Source organism: Tinamus guttatus, unplaced genomic scaffold, assembly GCF_059628265.1.
Source record: "Tinamus guttatus ecotype Peru unplaced genomic scaffold, ASM5962826v1 Tinamus_guttatus_pri_ptg000601l, whole genome shotgun sequence".
Taxonomy (NCBI): Eukaryota; Metazoa; Chordata; class Aves; order Tinamiformes; family Tinamidae; genus Tinamus; species Tinamus guttatus.
In genome coordinates, this window is record NW_028289135.1 from 1,971,165 (window position 1) to 1,989,308 (window position 18,144).

Consider the following 18,144-nt stretch of genomic DNA (forward strand, 5'->3'; position numbering starts at 1 on the left):
ACGCCGTGGGAATGACACCGCTCCGCTCGGCCCCGGTGTCGCTTCCCCGCGGCCCGGAGCAGCGCGCCCGGCCCGGCCGTGCCCATTCGGGCACGGCCGGGCCGGGCGCGCTGCTCCGGGCCCGCGGGGAAGCAGCCCGAGGCGCCGCCGCCGCGGGGGAGGCTGCCCGGGGCCGGCGGGGCCGGGGCGTGCGGGGGGCGGCGCGGCGGCCGCGGCGCTTATAGGGAGCGAGCGAGGAGGAGGGAGGCGGCGTTTGGCGGAGCGGAGCGCGGAGAGGGAGGGAAGGGAGGCGGAGGAGGCGGTTCCCGCTCCCACCGAGCGAGCGCGCCCGGCTCGCTGCTGTGCGCGGCCGCGGTGGCCATGGCCTCCATGGCGGCGGCGATCGCCGCCTCCCGCACGGCCGTCATGAACGGCAACCGGCCGCTGGACGAGCGCGAGCGCAAGCGCTTCAGCTACTTCTCCTCGCTGAGCCCCATGGCGCGCAAGATCATGGCGGAGAAGGAGCGCATCCGCGAGCGCTACGGGCCCGAGTGGGAGCGGCTGCCGCCGCGGCAGCAGGACGAGATCATCGACAAGTGCCTCGTGGAGCCGCACGTCCAGGCGCGCTACGCCGCGCACCGCGGCGCCGCCCGGCCCGCCGCGCCGCCCGCCTCCTACCCCAGCCTGCGCATCAACACGGGCCAGAAGGTGGTGCACTTCGGCGACGAGGTACCGAGCCGAGCCGGGCCGGGCCGGGCCGCGGTACCGCCCGCGGGCGCCCCGGGAGCCGCCACCGCGGGGCCCGCAGCGCCGGGGCTCAGCGAGGGACGGGCGCTCCCGGCCGCGGGCGGCGTCGGGGAGTCGCCAGCGGGGAATGGGCGAGCAGCCCTGTTCGCTTGGTTATTTATTTATTTATTTATTCCCCTCCTCGTCGTGTATACTCGTCGTGGTGTTACACTCCAAGTGGGAGGGTTCGGAAGCACAAACGGGGAAGGAGGCGAATCGAAGTTTTTTGTCTGGGAGGAGTAGCAGTCATTTGGAAAGGGGTATTTATTATTGCTATTGTTTATTTCTTATTTATTCAAGAGACTTTCACGAGGAGCCACGCTCGGTCCTTCTTGAAAGTTCTCCCGATAGGTGATTTGGGTTATTAGCATGGCTGGCTCTTAAAATAATCCATATTGAAAAATGGAGTCTAGGCAGTGTTTGCACTGAATTAAATCTCTTCCTCTTTGCTCGCAGTTTTGGAGGCAGTTAAAAATGAAACTCTGAAAACATTCTTGATATTTTTGACACCTTAAAAAAAAAAACTGCCTCTTCCACATTGCATGCTAGGAAAAACAAGGGTGTGGAAAGATAGATGGTAAAAAATGTGGATTTTGAAGCTTTTGAGATTCTTCTACTCAAGGGCAAAATTTGACAGTGGTTTTAGGAAAACATAGATACACCTTGACTGGAAATCACTCATGTTATTCAGCTGCACTGCTTGAATTACACAGTCAAACAACTAATGTTGGCAAAGCAGAAGTGACAGTGCTGATCAGATGCTGTAGCGGTATGTCTTACTCCTTGCTTTTTTTTTTTTTTTTTTTTTGGATAAGTCTTAGCTTGATTACAGACCTAGTATCTATCATTATGTGCCCAGAACTTCTTTAGGTGATCTATGATTAGTTAATTTAAATGACTACTACCAGGGAAAACTAATCTGATTCTGCACTTGGCAAGATCAACTTGGTTTGAGTTAAACAGCGCTTGTTTTAGCCTCCACATCAGGAGAAATTGTTAGCAGTGCTTGAAGCACGCGGGTACTCAGCAGTGTGCTTCCTACCTGGCTTTATGATAGAAGGCTGTCGCTTGTGCCTCACATGCTGGGGAAGTAGGATGGTATGGAGCGTGTGTGCTGTACCTGGAGCTGAAGAACTGGTCATGCTTAGTGATAACAGAAATTCTGGATAAGCATTTGCTGGTAGTAGCCCACAGTTACTGGGGGGGAAAAGTATGGAAAGAAGCAGTGAGTGCGCTAGATTGTGCAATCAGCCTTCCAAAGGGAACTACGCTTGAAGTTACCTGTAGAAGGATTTGGGCTGCTGGCTGTGAAAAGTGAGTATGTTCAGCGTCCTGAGCCTCAGACAGCTCTGCTGTGCTTTCTGCTTTGAATTATAGGGATCCAGAAGGAAAGAGAGCATGTTGTAGATTTGTTGTGCTCCACCATATGGAAAAAGTCGTTTCCTGCTTGACGAAACTACAGCTAGACAGTCCATCTGAAATTTGGCAGGTCTTTCTTCCCCCCTTGTTTCCCCTAAAGGCAGCTGTGCTACAAATCATGTACTTAGCCTTGGTGTAACCATTAACCAAAGAAACCATGGTTCATCAAAACACTTGATATAGAGCATTTAGTTTTAGAAACATCTGCCTCAACTGACTCAGCTTCCAGGCTGAAGTTAATAAGGATTATATTTTTGAAAAAAAGAAGCGGGGGGAGCTCAACTCATCTTGGCACCCTCCAGTTCCCTTTTAGTTCTTCCAATTGCACTGTTGAGCCTCAGAGCTTTTCCTGGCTCCTCATCTGAAAGCTGCCTTCCCCCACCCACCTCCTTTTCTGGCATTTAACCTGACTCTTGGACATTTTCCCTGGCTTGCTAATTGCTCCTTCTTGTACTACTGTTACAGAGCCACTGGGGCCGGTCTCTTGCCATTTCGGTTCAGCTTTCCAGGCTCAAAGATGCCTTGTCTACAGAGCTTTATTATCAGGCTGTCTCCTATCTGACAGATTCCTCAACTGCACGTCTGCCTTGACAGAGCTAGGGAACGCCAAGTTGTTCCTGCCTGGCACCTCTCTTGCCTTTTGTTTCTCTTGCTTCACTGGCAGACACAAAGGGAAGGAATTTCTGCTGTATCTTTCTAATTCCTCTATTTCTAAGAATGCTGCAAAAACTCTGGACTGTATATTCACACACTTTGATACACCCTTGTGCTGCGCTGTAATTTCAGCTGTGCTAGCTGTGAAGGAAAATAAAACATCTATGTTTTCTTTTTAATCCTTTTAATTAAAGTGAAGATATTTCCTTCTAAACAAGGTGTATCAGTATACCTCTAAATTCACAATCTTCCCTCTGCAGCTCTTGTAATGTATCCAAGCTGTGTCTTATGCAGGTAGGGAAATAACTTCCTGCATGATCACAACACCTTAAAAAATAATTAATTTGAAATAACACATACTTCAATGCAAACTATCATTTGTTTTCACAGCAGTCCTGCAAGAAAAACCCATATGTAAGAATAAGGACTTAGCAGTGACTTTTCGACTGGACATACTTGGTCATTATAAAATTTGCCCTATGTTAGTTCACCAGCATATTTTGGCCGAGTTCCAGAATTGGAGGAATAGTTTTACGAGCTCTCTTATCTTACCAGAGCCAACATACTGCAGCAAGTTTTGTTTTGTGGGATAGAGGCAAATGTTTCTAGCAGGAGGCATTTTATATAAAGAATCTAATTCTCATCTTCTGTGATTTCATTAACTTACTATTTATTACCTTCTGCTTTTGGTAGAAACAAATGAAATGCTTCTCCTGTACAGATTTATGTAAGTAGTCACCTGTGTACAAGAAGATACTTCTACATACCAGTTGGTTACATATCCAGCTGACAGTTCTGTTGTCTTTTATGAAGCAACTGATACTACAGCTCTTTTTCCCTTCTTTTCTTCCATCCCAAAAGATTACAACAGTACTTTTAGGTAGTGCTGAGTAAAGCCAAAAGTGAGAGAGCCCAGCCAGGCACGTTGGATCACTCCCTCTTCAGTGTTTTTGCGTGACCTTGCTGTAGTGCCCAGAGCCGGGACTTAAATTCTCCACTTCCGTGTTAACATCAGTGATCTTAGGCTAATAAAAACTATCTAGCATGTTTTGTATTGGTTAATCCATCATCTAGGATTTCCCAAAGGAGATGCCATGTAAGGAAGGTTCTCTCCATCTGTTTTTAATGCCAGATCCCTTTGAGGCTTAGGTAACGGTTTGCTAATGCTCTCGCTTCTGCAGTCTTCGTAACGGCTGCACGTGCCACCGTCACCTGCCATTTGCTCAGAGGGCAGTTAGACTGTCCATGGCTGCTGTAGTTCATCTTAGTGTAGGGTATCATGAGCCAAGAAGGTGGAGTAGGCAGTGTACCGAAAATCACCAACGGATAACGCAGCTGTTGCAGAGTGCTGGTCTGGCCACGTTCTCGCTGGCTGCTCCAGAAGCTCCGCGTTTCCAGTGAGAGGAGCGTTGCTCACCTGCGGTCTCACCTAACGCTAAGATCTGTAGTCATCTAGCTGTGCTTGCATAAACATCAAAGTTGATCACTTTCCCCTCATGTACTGTGGGAGACTTGGAAGAAGGCAAAATGGGCATGAATACTGAAAATGTGGATTTCAGGCAGGCACTCCTATCATTTCAGTCATGCTTCTATGCATGAGACCGCTGTCAAAAGTACAGAGGATGTATTATTGGTCTTGTGTCTCTGGGCAGTTGTGTCCCTCTTCCTTCTTTCACCCTTTCTCATACAGCAAACTAACAGCAGATTGGTTCTTAAATGTTAAACCCAGGACTAAATTTCTGAAGCATGAGCATCTGTAATGCTTTCAAAGCATTTTTCAGTATGTTATCTGTGCTGGAAGGTTGTGACAAAAATGCCGTCCAGATTTGTTTCATGATTCAGTTGTTTTGCAGGCCTACAATGTCTGCAGCACCACACATGGTTCTCTGCAAATCTCTTGAGTTATCCGAGTGCTGCTGTTCCTCCTGTTTGGTTATCTCATCCTCATTGTAGCATTGGCAGTTGCTAAGTTAATAGTTGAAGCTATGTAAACAGAGAATAGTGAATGCAGGTCCTAGAGAAGACAGGTTCCAAGGCTCCAGAGCTGAACAAGATCCGTACTTGACACTGAGCAAAAAGCAACACAAATAAGTGAGGGTATTTTAAGAATCTGCAAAGTTTTATGAAAGACATGCACAGAGATGGTAGATGAGGAGAATGCTATCTTGGAGACATGTGGTTGTATGCAGGGGTGAGAAATGTGAAGAGAGGGGTGGTCATGGTAATTTGGGGGGTTCCTATGTCATAGTCTGTGTAACACATAGTCTAGTTCTGTACTTACTTCAGATGTAGGAGTGTAAAACAAACACTCCAGGTTTTATCCTGTCCTCTCCTTCCCTGTGCACGATCACTTTGGGCTTTTGTCCTTCCCGCCCTCACTTTGGCTCCCCTGATTTATGGTGATGGCAAGAGCAGTGTCATACCTCTCTGCCAGCGTGAACACCATTTATACAAACAGGTTTTATCCATGAACAGAATTGAAAATGCAGTCACTTTGTTGCAAGCCATGAACAAACATGTCACCTTTTTTAGCCTCTTCATTTTAGATGTTAGTTGCATGCATCTCTGGAGGGCATACTGTGTATAAAGATTATTAAAATTTCTCAAATGGGCATTACTTGCAGAAAAATAGCTTCTTTAAAAGTTGTAAAGGAATTTTCTATTACTGGTACTGGCTCTCCATTAGCAGTAAAGATGAAATACAGTAACCATTTAAAAATAAAAAATAAAAAATATTAAAAAAAAAGACAGCAAAAATATGTGTACATCTGTCAATAAGCTCCTGACTGTTCTTCTGGAGCTGCTGATCAGTTGTGAAATTTGGCTGTGCGTTTGCAGAATGGTACTACTTGGGTTCGGATTGCGATTTTTCTCTTCACGTTATTTTGTTCTTTAAACAGCACAGCACACTTGTTTCGGACCAATGATTGAAGCGCATCATGATGCACTCGTCAGCTCCAGCTGTGACTTGGACAGATGTGCAGCTGCCATCTGTGACTGCCCAGTCCCACACAGACCCCAGTATGGGCAGGGGAGGAACTAGGACTTTGTTTCCCGAAGGACCTCATTCTAGTTAATTCTATCCCTCTGTGTGGCAGAAAACTGGAAATAAAACATATTTCAAAACTATTTGTAGAGAAATTCTTCAGGAGGTTTACATCGCATTGAACCTTCATGTATTTTATAGGTTAAAGTACAGTAAAAATTGGTAATATTTGTGCCAGAGAACTTGTTTTCTGCCAGTCCTACATACATTACTGAATACACTTTAAGTAGTACTATTGCTTGTTAGCTAGTTCTGTGGTGGTGGTTGTTATGCTGTCAAGTGGAACATAATTTAATCTGTATATAATGATCCTGAACAAACTGGGCTGCTTTTCTGATTTTTTTAAATTATTCTTCAATTTTGTTTCAGGACATAACTTGGCAAGATGAACACTCAGCTCCTTTCTCTTGGGAAACAAAGGTAAATATGCAGCAGTTCTATTTTTAATGTTGGTTTGTCATTTGGTCCTGTTCCTTGTACTTTTATCTTACCTTCATTTTGGGATTTGATACACCATTGTCACCTTTATTCTATGAGAGCCTTGTAAAGTGACCCATACCACAAGTGAAGTTTGGCTGGTATGCTTCAATTTATATCAACAGAAACATAAAAGGTACTTTATGAACCAGTGCTCTGACACTCTGAGCAGTGCTTGTACGGATGTAAAACTGGTTTGCTCTAAACCAAATGCCTTTCCCTGTAAGATTTCTAAACAGTTTTCTGTGTTTAGTGAGGAAATAAAGGTTAATCTTGAAAATACATATCTGGTTAAGTATAAGCATAATTGAATTTCACTTCTGAAGTCAACATGAAGTAGTTAGGAGAGGGAGTGAGAAAGGTACAGATGTCTAGCAGCTCCCTTGGATTTTTTTAAAAGCCTATCTTATGCTTCATCATCTTGTTATGTATTAGATTGTAAAGAAACCTGCTAATGTGGGCTGTGATAGAAGCATTGTACTGATTCCTTTCTGAAGAGCAGCTTTTTCAAAAAATATTTGCTTTTCTTCTCTCTCTCTCTTTTTTTTTTTTTCTGATATTTTGTTAAAGCATTGCATACAGTGGGACAATGGGATTCTCATAAAGCTAAAATAAAGCCAGAATTCCTCATTTTTGTGAAACTGTGGTATGAGGAAATGGAATCGTACCACGCTTTGGTGGTGAATCAAGTATAATCCTTCTTGTCAAAGAAAACTTGGGGATGGAAGCACAATTCAGTGCCCTTCTCAAGCAGGAATGTTAAATTAATCACAGTTTCAGGCTTCTGGTTCTCTGACTTTATCTGCCAGAGAAAGCTGCTGGTTTATTATTCTTGTTTTGCCCTTGAACTGTGTAGACATCATGTGTGAGCTTATGAACATAATCTAGGCCGCATCAAAGTAATTATCTGGAAATGCCAGTGAATCCTGGCTTAATCCAGCTGACCCAACCCTGGAAGTACTGTCAGGGTTTTGTGCCCAAGGTCACTGCCCCTGTACCCCAGTTGCACTGGGCAGTTGCCGATTAACCCGTAATTTGATTTTGGCCGCAGCGCAGCAGTTTGAAAGCAACCGTTGTCAATCCTGATTTGCTGATTTACCTGAAAACTGTTATAAGATGTGTCAGCTCAGGTACAAACGGAACGTGGAGGCCCTTGTCATGGGGACTGAGTGCCTAGCTGGGCTTGACACCCTCTTCAGGCTAAATCATGCCTGAAGTCCCATCTTGTTACTCAGGACGCATAGAAGAAGCTACTGGTTTTAATATAATGCTAGAGAGACTTTTATGTGTGGGTGTACTTGAGTGTAGCTGTCGAGAAAAGAATAGTAGTGAGAAGAGTGTGGAAGTCATTGGTGAATTAAATCACATGTTGGTCGGCTACGTTACCGCAGCCGCCTACCATACTTTTTGGCACAAAACCAAAACTTGATCTTGGGAACACTGCAGCTGAAATCACATATCGAAGCTCTAACTTGATATGATTTAATAACTTCTGAATACTTGAAATTCCTGACGATAATTCTTCCCATAGTGCACTGTCTGACTGGTGATCCATGATGCAATACATCTACAGGCAAATGGGCTGTACCTGGTGGTCTTTTCCTCTGAAGGCTTGCATGTCTAGTGAAGTTTTCTTCAGTCCAATCTGAGGCTTATCCCTTGCCAATCCTACGGCTGCTGCAGAGCGAGGGGTGGAAGAGGACTTATTTTGGTGATAGTTGCTTGCCTCAACTAACTAAATTGTGCTTTTCTCCTCCCCACTCCGTCTTTGCTGACCAGAGAGGACAGTGAAGCTGTGCTTCAGCTATGGTGTGAGAACTTGGATTGCCTTTTCCTTGTGCAAAGCTTTGGAGAATCCATTCTATCCAGCCTTATGGGGTGTGGGTTGGTTGGTGTAGATGCTTCCTCTTTCTCTTTCTCTCTCTCTTTTTTTTTTTTTTTCCCAGTGCTTCCCACTGTTTCAGTCACCTTGCAGTTGAATCCCTCAACTCTTTCCATTCCTAAGGTTTCTATCTTGTTCCATGCTTGCTCTTCCATCTCCTCCCTAAGCAGTGCTTTAATAAGATATTGGAATGCAATTTTTCTATGAGTTATTGGGCCAGGATAGTTTCCATTCAGCCAGTTGGTCCAGTTTGGGGAAACACTGGAAAGCACTTGAGTTTGAGGGGTTTTGTTTAACAAGATTGAGACCTTTTAATACATGTTCATCATGTTGAAAGCCAGATCTGTTCCCCCTGTTATTGGAAGCTCTCAGGCTCTCATTAGCAACACCTTATGGTGGGTTATTCTCATAGTATTCTTTGATAACTCTTCCATGCAGAATTGTGGGGTGTTTTTCTTTCTTTGTTCCTTATTGCTGTTACAAGGGAATTCCTCCATTATTTTGCTGCTTCATATGAATGTGCTTTGTCTCACCTAAGAAAGAGAATGTGACACTTAAGGTTTCTACTTTCGCAGAGGAGAAAGTAGAGGATTTAAAGGAATAAAATCAATAGACTTTACTTTTTTAACATTCAGATTGTAAGAAAACTATGAAGTAGCAAAGTAATATTTGTCTGTAACTTATGCTAGGAAAACTAAGAGGCTAGTAAGAAGCCTGGCGAGGAGAGGAGGGGGAGAGTAAGCTCACTTCTTACTGGAGTCTCTCTTGGCTATTAGCAATGACAGTAATATTGATTCCAGATGATGCAATACGGCATTAGTTTTAAAAATGAGTCCTTGTAAAGTTTAAGGACTTTATAAATGCACTGCTAGTTTTTGTGCTTCTAGTTATTAAAAAAAAAAAAAAGGCAGATGAGTTCTTGTAGATAGTTGCATGGATTAAGTATACTCAAAATCCCAAGCTACAGTCTCCTTTTTAGAGACCTGTGGTACACATGCTTCCTGTGGATGTCAGGCCAATTACTGAAATACATACATACACATTTTGGGCTGGGTTTTTGTTTTGTTTTGTCTGTTGAAATTTCTTCATCCAAGTGAACTTGAAGTTCTATTTTTCAGATGATTTTAACATCTATTTAAGGATGTTCACTATAGTTGTCTTTTAGAGAACACTCATTATCAAAAATACCTGCTCTATTAGTGGATTATCACTAGGACAATTTATTCTGATGGCTGTAGCTAGAAACAAGACTTACTATTAGTGAAAAATTTAGGAGTATGGGACCGAGTGAGTTAGAAAAATTTGCAATGCTGAGACACTACTTCACAGTAGTTCAATGAATTCCCTAATTCAAACTGTCAAACTGAGCAGAGAATTGTGTATTAATAGTTCTTAAACATCAGAAATAAACTTTCTGTATTCTTATTTTAAACACAAATGTGAGATAAGGATTAAGAAGCTTAGAATGTGGCCATTCCACAGATATCTCCATTATTTTTAGCTATTTGATGTATATTTACTTTTAAATTCCTGTCCTACCTTTATTTAAAAAAAAAAAAAAAAAAAGCAGAAGTGCAATGTAAGTTGTTGAGCTCTGTAAGACAATATTTGAAAGACCTAATATTTCAAATAGAAAACTGTAGAACTTTCTAAAGGAAGAACTATTAGGAAAGCAACAAGTTCTTGTGCTGCTGCAAGCAAACTCTGCATTTAACTAGTGATTGACTTGGATGGAGGGATTTGGTTCATGGGTGAATATAATGCATCTTGAAATGTGGGTTGTGTTGTTTAGCTGGAGCTAAAGCCAGGTTTGAAAATTCAGGGCACTCTATTTATGGCTTCAGGTTTAAGTGAGATGAAAACTGATGTTTTGACTGAATTTAACCTTTGAAGCTTTTTTGGTTTGTTTGAACTAAAAATTCAGTGGCACTCTGCACAAACCCCAGGATATAAATGGAAAACAAAGATCATGCCTGTTTTTGTAAATGAAATTTCTTTATAACTTTTTTTGAACTCAGAACTTTGTGGTTGCTTTTAATTAACTTAGGAGACAGCAGATAGTGTAATGTCAATCCGCAACCTCAGCCAACACACTGAACACACAGAGCAGAGTGGGAGTAAATTGAATCTATTTCCGAATGCCATTATTAATTAAAACAAATTCTATTCAAAAAAAATCTATTAAATTAACACAGGTACATCTAAAAATATGTTGGTCTTGTTACAGGTATGGGTAAAGTCCTCTATGCCTTATTTTTCTTCCTTCATCTCTATTTGTGACATCTCAGATGTTTTCCTGTAAAGTAAAACTTTCCAGGGGGTGTGTGTGTGTGAGGGGGTAGCACTTTATCCCATTTAAATCCCATTCAGTACTCTGTTTCTTGACTTTCTAGTTCTACAGAATAGATCTAATAGGATTCTTTATAAAGAAAAATAACCAAACTATGTTGCACTTAAAATATTGCCTGCAAACTATATTCCCTATATCTAAGGCCTCAAACTAACAGTCTTTAATATTATTCTCTGCGCAACTTGTATATTAAAACAAGAAGGGGGGGAGGTATTAGAAACATTTTTCGTACTTCCTTAACAGCTCGATGTTAGATTTTGTTTGTTTGTTTGTTACGAACTATAATTCAGTATTATTTTTATCAAGTTGACAAAAATATCAGTGCTTCCTTATAAGGAAAGAAAAGTGCTGCTTTGGGTTGTGGATTTTTCCTTAGCCTTTTTGATCTAGCCTATAGATATCTTAAAAATATTGCTCTCAGAATACTGTGGACTCCCAGTTCTTGAGGGGGGGAAAAAAATATGTGCTGTTCAAGGTTTATTTTAATCTACACAGCCAGGTGTTCTCAGCCACAGACGCAATTGCCTGCATCACTTGGACAGCTGTTTTTAAACATAAAATCATGCACGTACCCCACAGAGATACAAATTTGCTCCAAATAACCAGCTAGAGTAACAAAATCATCCAGAGCTAGGTAGTTGTTCATGTCACAAAATAGTAAGTGATGGAACTTCCTCTGAAGCTACGTGTTTTGCATCTTTTGCACTGTCATTGCTTTGTACCAAAATTAGCTTGTTTTGAGATGCTTACCCTAAATTTGTCCTTGCGATTGGTCTCTGCTGACCTAAGGATTTCTTCCTGATTCTTGTCAAGATCACTGTCTGCATAGGAAAGGAAGTAAAAACTACCGCCACTTTGGGGCCCATATTTGTTTTGCTTTTGTCCATTTGGCAAACTAAAGTCTTTTTTTTTTTTTTTCCCTAGTTCTGCTTTCTTACCTCTGCATATATCAGGCTATGCTTAAAACAAGCTGGTTTTTGACAGTGTTTCTTTGGTGTTTGTCTCAACAATTTAGATTTTTGAGAATGCCAAGCAAAACAATTTGTTTTGGCTGTGCCTGCTAGTCTGTTTAGTAAAATACTACACATTCCCCATGAGTGAATAACATGCTTTAAAAAAGTTCCTAGGTTCTTTGTGGTCATCTTGTTTTTAGTACAGGCCTTAAGAATTGAGATCTGATTTTATACATTTTAATAAACTATTAGATACTTAGTCTGTGGTGTCTCTTTTTAGAATATATTGTTTGCCATGAATACGCAGTGATGCAGATAAAAAACAACACAAATAGTATGAGGATTTCTTGTACTATCCCTGCCTTAAGACTTAAATTAGGTGTAAAAAAAGACTAGATAGTAAACAAAATTCATAAATACCTTACTAAGTATGGTCTTTTTCTAAGGAAAGACAGAGTGTTTCAAAGAACTTTTTAAAAAACTATCATTTGAATATAGCATGTATAGGCTCACCTTGTTTTAATCCTGAGATCAGAAGTGTAGGACTTCAAAAAACAAACAAACAAACAAAAAACAACAAAAAGAAGAAAACAGAACCAAAAACACAACGGAGACTGGGGTTTGTTCTGCTTGAAAATACTGCTTAGATGAAACAGATGTATTGCAAACTTCTTTATTGAATGTTCAATGACTTTTTATACCTAAAAGATGGAAGCTCTCAGGAACTGAGAGCAGTACCCAACTGAAGAGCAGGTGCTTCTCCTTTTTAAACCAAATTGATTTATTTATTTTTAATTTGAATGCTTAATAGTCTTGCTTTGGTACATTCTTCCCGAACATCAGTGGAAGGTTAGGATGCGTACATCCACAATGCTGTGGGAATAGAGAAGTGTGTGCAGCTCCCCTCCATGCCCCACAGTGACTATCCTGTAAGGACAGAGAGAGCAACTTCTGGAGAACATGCAGGCAGGTGGCTTGGAAAGGGTGAAGCTGCTGCCGTTGGGCTGCAGTGCCGCTCATCTTGGCGCCGAAAGCAGTTTGCTCCTTTCGGACCAGACCTTGAAGTTGACATTTGGACCCATGTAAAAGAACTGAAAACACAACCACAGGAAGTGGCTTTTGCTCCACAACACAAGAATTTTCCATGAGGCATAACTTTATTTGTGTCTCTTGCTGCCGTTGAAAGACAGTCATCTTGTTGTGTTTTGTGGATTTTTAAAATTTTTTAAATTCCCTTAACAGGGTTCTGTCAGAACAAGAATTATCCCTTCTATCAATGTTTAGCCTCGGATTTTGTTTCTGACACTAGTAGTACTGGGCCCATAATGGTCCTTCGTGCCCTGGGCACTTCAACCCCTCCTCTCTTGGGCTGGAGTGCGAGAGAATAATTTTGGTGAAACTAACTGCTGCTGTGACGGCCCGAGCTACTGCCATCTCTGGTGTTAGCAGTGGGACAGGATGGGCAATGGAAGGAAGACTTGAGGATAGAAAGTACCAGTATTTTATTTCTACATACAAGGTACTTAGGTCTTCCAAGATGCATAAATTCCTTTTTATCTTTTTATATAAATGATTTTTGTGCACCTCATATACTGGGGAAATACTGGTCTGTTCTACATGTTATTGTGTTTTATTAATTTGTTCTAAGCTGGGGTTTTATCAATTCTGAGGTTTTAACACATCTTAACTTCAGGGTGTTAATCTCTATTCAATAGCATTGCCAACTGAGCTTAGAGAAATAAATCTGTATACTTCAATATAGGAAATGGCTGTCATTGTGAATAATCCTCAGCACCATTTCATAGCTTGTTAATGCAGAATTTATCTAAGTTAAAATCCCAGTGTTATCTCTAAGGAATGAGTACAGCTATCCCCCCTGAAAGGAGAAAGAAAGGAAAAAAAAAAAAAAAGGGGGGGGGGGGGAAATCTTATCACTGGAATAAGTAAAGAACCAGTCCTGCTGGAATAATTTCTCATATTTCAGAGGAGCATTACAATTGTAAAAACTACAGTGTGTGTGCGTGCGTGCATGTATATATCTTCATTATATCTGTTTATTTATCCTGTAATAAGATGGAGTTGTAACACATAGTCCAAGATTTTAAAATCCCTAAGTGAAGTCCACCTATTCAACTACACTATAAAGCTTTTTTGCTTAAGTCTATCGTACAACATTTAGAGCCTTCAAAAAGTATCCATACCTATTCTACTCCAGAGCTGTGCCATACACTGCTATTTTGGGTGGTGCTATATAATGCGAATATACTTCCCCTCCAACCAGCTAGTCTACAGCTAAGTCTTGCATTCACTTGCGGTTTATTTATATGTATATATATATATTCACCTGTGCATTTAAATGTACAAATATAATAATATATGTATATTTGTAGCTGGAAAGGTAGGTGTTCATAGAGAGGATAAGTCAATTTTGCTGTGGCATCTGCTCTTTGGGATCTGTTTGGTCATTTGCAAAGGTGTTGTCTGTGTACATGAAGATTAGAAGTTCAAACTATTCCTTTGTGAAAATATTTGAAATATTATTTTTTTTTAAATCTGAACAGAGTCAGATGGAGTTCAGTGTTGCATCTCTGTCTATACAAGAACCATGTGGTACCCAGTTGCAAAATGAACAGAAGCAGGCAGTTAAGGCAGCATCTGGTATCCAAGTTCCTAAATCTTCTCAGGCTAAGACGACCCCTGGCTCTGATGGGCTATTAGCACCCAGGAAGGAAGAGGAGTCCTCTTTCTGGAAGATAAATGCAGAGCGCTCGAAGATTGAAGGAGACAAATCTGAGTTCCAGTCATTGACTCCCAGCCAGATCAAGTCCATGGAAAAAGGAGAGAAATCCCTTCCCTCTTTCTACAGACAAGAGTCTGCTCCAAAGGAGGTGGCAAAAGCAGAGAAGCCGAGCATAACTAAAGCAGAGAAGCCTGTCACCCCCAGTCTACCTTCTGCATCTCTAGAATGGGAAAAACCTCGACCCAGTCAACAACCTTCTAGTTCTCTAGATGACTTCTTTCTTCCTGACCCACCGCAGGACCTGGCACCTGCTAGGACAACCAGTGAAGATACTGATGGTATTACACTTACAGATCCACAAATATCTGGACAGGTAAGGGCTGCTAAATCCACTATTCTTTACATTTTAAGAGCATATAGCACATGAAAGTCTTAAAAGGTTGTTCTAGAAGATTGGTGATCTCCTAAAGCATTAAGCTAAGCTTGCTGGCTTTTTACCCTGCAGATTTAGAGCTGTCTATTTAATCAACATGTTAACTCTCATTGTCTCTTTGTATCAGTATCTTTTCAGTGTGGTAATGTTTGTAGGATAAGGGCATTGTTTAAATGTAATACCAGAAACATTGATTGGGCAGACAGTGTCTTGTTGACAGCAAGTTACCTAACAGTTTAGGGTAGAGAACTTACTGTATTAAATTAGAATTAAAGACTTTTTTTTTTTTCATGAAATAGCAAAACACTTTTTGCGAAGTTGAAAAGTAGACAGAGTTAGAATCTAGGATACCTCTTTGGGCGTAGTCAGCTTTCTCCCAAGCAGCTGGCTTATTTTCAAATATGCTTTCTTTTAAAGTCCAAAATGGAAATGGAATGAGCCTCCAGAATTAGCCTTCTCATTTTTTTTATAAACAGCAACAACAACAAAAAATAACCTTAAGCAACTCAATAGCCAATTGGAGCTATTTAAAATGCAGATGCTGATCTGTGAGAAAAAGAAAAGAATAGCAGGATGTGACATGGTGAGGAAAAGAAAGAGATAATGAAGTCTAGCCTCTGAAGTAGAGTAGTAGTTCTCTAAACAAAAGTTTTGCAGTCCTATTTGGAATCTGTGTCATTGCCTTCTGGCATAAGCCTGACATATTACTGTACACCTTAAGCATGTAACATAGTGGTGTAGTGATTTTTTTTGTTTTATTTTTAATATAACTCCCTTATTTTTACATCAGTGATTTTTTTTCTTTAATTGCAAACCACATGATATACAGTTAAAAAGATCTAGCCTGAAGTTTAAAAACTTGACAGTGATGTAAATGCCAACACTTGCGAGTATTATTTAAACCATTTCGATATTTGGTGCCCTAGGCTTACTTATTTTTTGAAGCCAAGAAATTAAGCTTCTTTAACAGTATTGTGGCAAACTGTGCCTGCAGTAGTTATTTAATTTTTTGTTAAAAGTAGTGGCGTGATTACCTACAAGTGAATTGTTTGTTGCAGTTTTAATTCTTGCTTGAGCGTTTTCTAGCTAACTGAAATAGTTTGAAAAACCTTTGGTGGGGGGGAAAGGGGGAGGTTTTTTTTTTTTTTTTTTTTTCCTCTCCTCCATGCAAAAACAGACTTCCTATATCAAAATATAAATGGAGAGCAGAGAAGGTAATATGAGAGAATTTGCCTCCTTTTCTGGGAATAGCATCCAGAGTCTCAGGCATCTCCTCTTAATGTTCAGGAAGACTATTCAGATTTCCTTGAATCTCATGGCTAAAAGTGAAGTGCTGCAGAAATAAGCATGTTTTTGATAGCCAAGTAAATAACTTATCAACAAAGTTTGAGATGTAATTTTCTGAAAACGGCTGACTGTCATTGTAACATGTAGACTGTTTGGATTAGTGATGCTTACATTCTCTCTTTTTTTTTTCTTTCTTTATTTTTTCCCCTTCTCTGCAATTCCCACTCCAGTCAAGAAGTGTATCTTTATGAGTTATTTCAAGGGAGTAAAGAAACCTTTGCCTGCAGACCACAACAAGAATTTTATTTTTAACTGGATTTGCCTTTTTTGGTCATTATTAGTATTCCCCCATGTCTAGTATTTTTGATGCAGATGCTTAGGTGTCCTAGAGCAAGGTGAAGAACTTGAAATATTGGCAGGCAGCATAAAGCTTTATTTTGTCGATAGGCCATCATATGCTGTGTTTGTAATAACATGATTAACAATCACGTCTATTTTTTTTTCTCTTGCAGAGTAATACAAGTACTGTTATCTTGAAGACTGGCTTTGATTTTCTAGACAACTGGTAAAAGATACTTCAAAATAGTTCCAACTAATTTTGGAGAAGGAGTGGAGCATTTTCTCCTTGTATGTTAATTTACTAGCATCTGTGTCTTTTTCTAGAAGTAACTTTCAAAATCTTAAATGTTGCCTTTGTAATACCAGATGCATTTTTTTTAAACAGTGATAAAAGTGTGGTCTCATTTGGATTTTTTTTAAAATATATGTTAATTTTTTGTAGTTATTGTGTTGAGCAGATGGAGGAAGCTAACATATATATGTTAAACAGACTTGAAATGGAACTGCAGGAACAGGTTGCTATTTTCAGCTGAAATCTTGCTGGCATGGCTTGTAAGCAATAGCACACAACATGCAATGGTTCCAAATAAACAAGTAATTCTGTGCTTCAAGTAACTAGCAGAAAAAAAGGTGTGAAAAGTCGGCATACAGAAGAGTTGAAGTAATTTCTGTATTTCATTTAGTCTGAGTGTAATTTTTGTACCACTTATTTGCAAACACTTCTCTTTTGAAGAGGACAAAGGCATTGCCAAAATGACAGATCCAAAGAAGCACTGTGCTCGAACCCTACATATCTCATGAAATAGCCAGAAGGGTGGAGGAAAGTGACCTTGGGCAGGGGAAAAAAATGTGTTTCTTGTCTTTGGATTGAAGATTGAAAAGGCAGGGGAGGGGAAAAAAAAGAAGGGGGAGGAGGAAAACTCTAATGGATGGGAGAAACTGTCTTCAGGGAACATAAGCCTAAAGATTTCACTGCCTCCTTGCTAGTATGTAACTTTCCATAACAGTAGTGTTGGACGTGCACTGGTGATTGCTGGAGTGTAGATACCCTTGTTTCAGGAAACCGCTGTGTTCGTGGCAGGTGGTAGCAGTGCGAGGCGTCTCTGCTTTCTAAGCAGCTTATCGACTCGAGGACTCTTCAACTTTGGTGCTTTTTCTCCTGGTGGGTACATTCCCTTCAGCATTCCGCATGTGGGTTGTATGTGTTCCTGAGAGGCAGAGTAGCATCTCCGAGTGGTCTTCGTCAGGCTTGCCTCCCCTTCTGCTTTGGAATGATCTTTGCTTGGTGTTTTAAATGTAGAGAAGACTAGATGTCGTTTGAACGTGCCGTCTCGGAAATGCAGCATGATTTACACACTGACTCTCACTGTGTTTACCTCACTGGAAGCCTTAATTCTCCCTACGCACAACCAGAGAACGGTCTGCTCCAATGCCAAAGGTCTGACCTTCCCCTTTACCTCAGCAGTAGTCCCATAGCATTTGTTTGAGGTAGAAGGCAAAACCCAGGGCTCTAAATGGGTCTAATGGGTTCAAGCCAAAGCTCTGAGAAGGTCACCCTCGATTAGACCATAATTGTGCCAGGCTTCTCGTGCATTAGCATTTGGTGTATGGTTAGCTGCCAATGGCAGTTAAATGTGCAGAGTGCGATGCTGCAGGACTTTCTTCTGCGTAATGCAAACCTGTTACAGGAAAAGTCTTGCCTCACATTGGTGTACTGCTTGCTTTGAATAAGCATTGCATGCTGACAGAGCACTAAACCTTATGTCTTGATCAAGGAAAAAAGCTATAAGCTTGCAGAA

At 41.0% G+C, this 18,144-nt stretch overlaps 1 protein-coding gene across 1 annotated transcript; it reads left to right on the forward strand.

The window, feature by feature from the left end:
• The first annotated feature begins 291 nt into the window (after nt 1-291).
• CUNH1orf198 (chromosome unknown C1orf198 homolog) lies at nt 292-16,698 on the forward strand. The gene is made up of 4 exons (XM_088534898.1): nt 292-708; nt 6,254-6,304; nt 14,108-14,659; nt 16,519-16,698. Exons 1-4 carry the CDS (start codon nt 361-363, stop codon nt 16,573-16,575), a joined length of 1,008 nt encoding a protein of 335 aa, XP_088391024.1. The 5' UTR covers nt 292-360; the 3' UTR covers nt 16,576-16,698.
• Nucleotides 16,699-18,144: the final 1,446 nt, after the last annotated feature.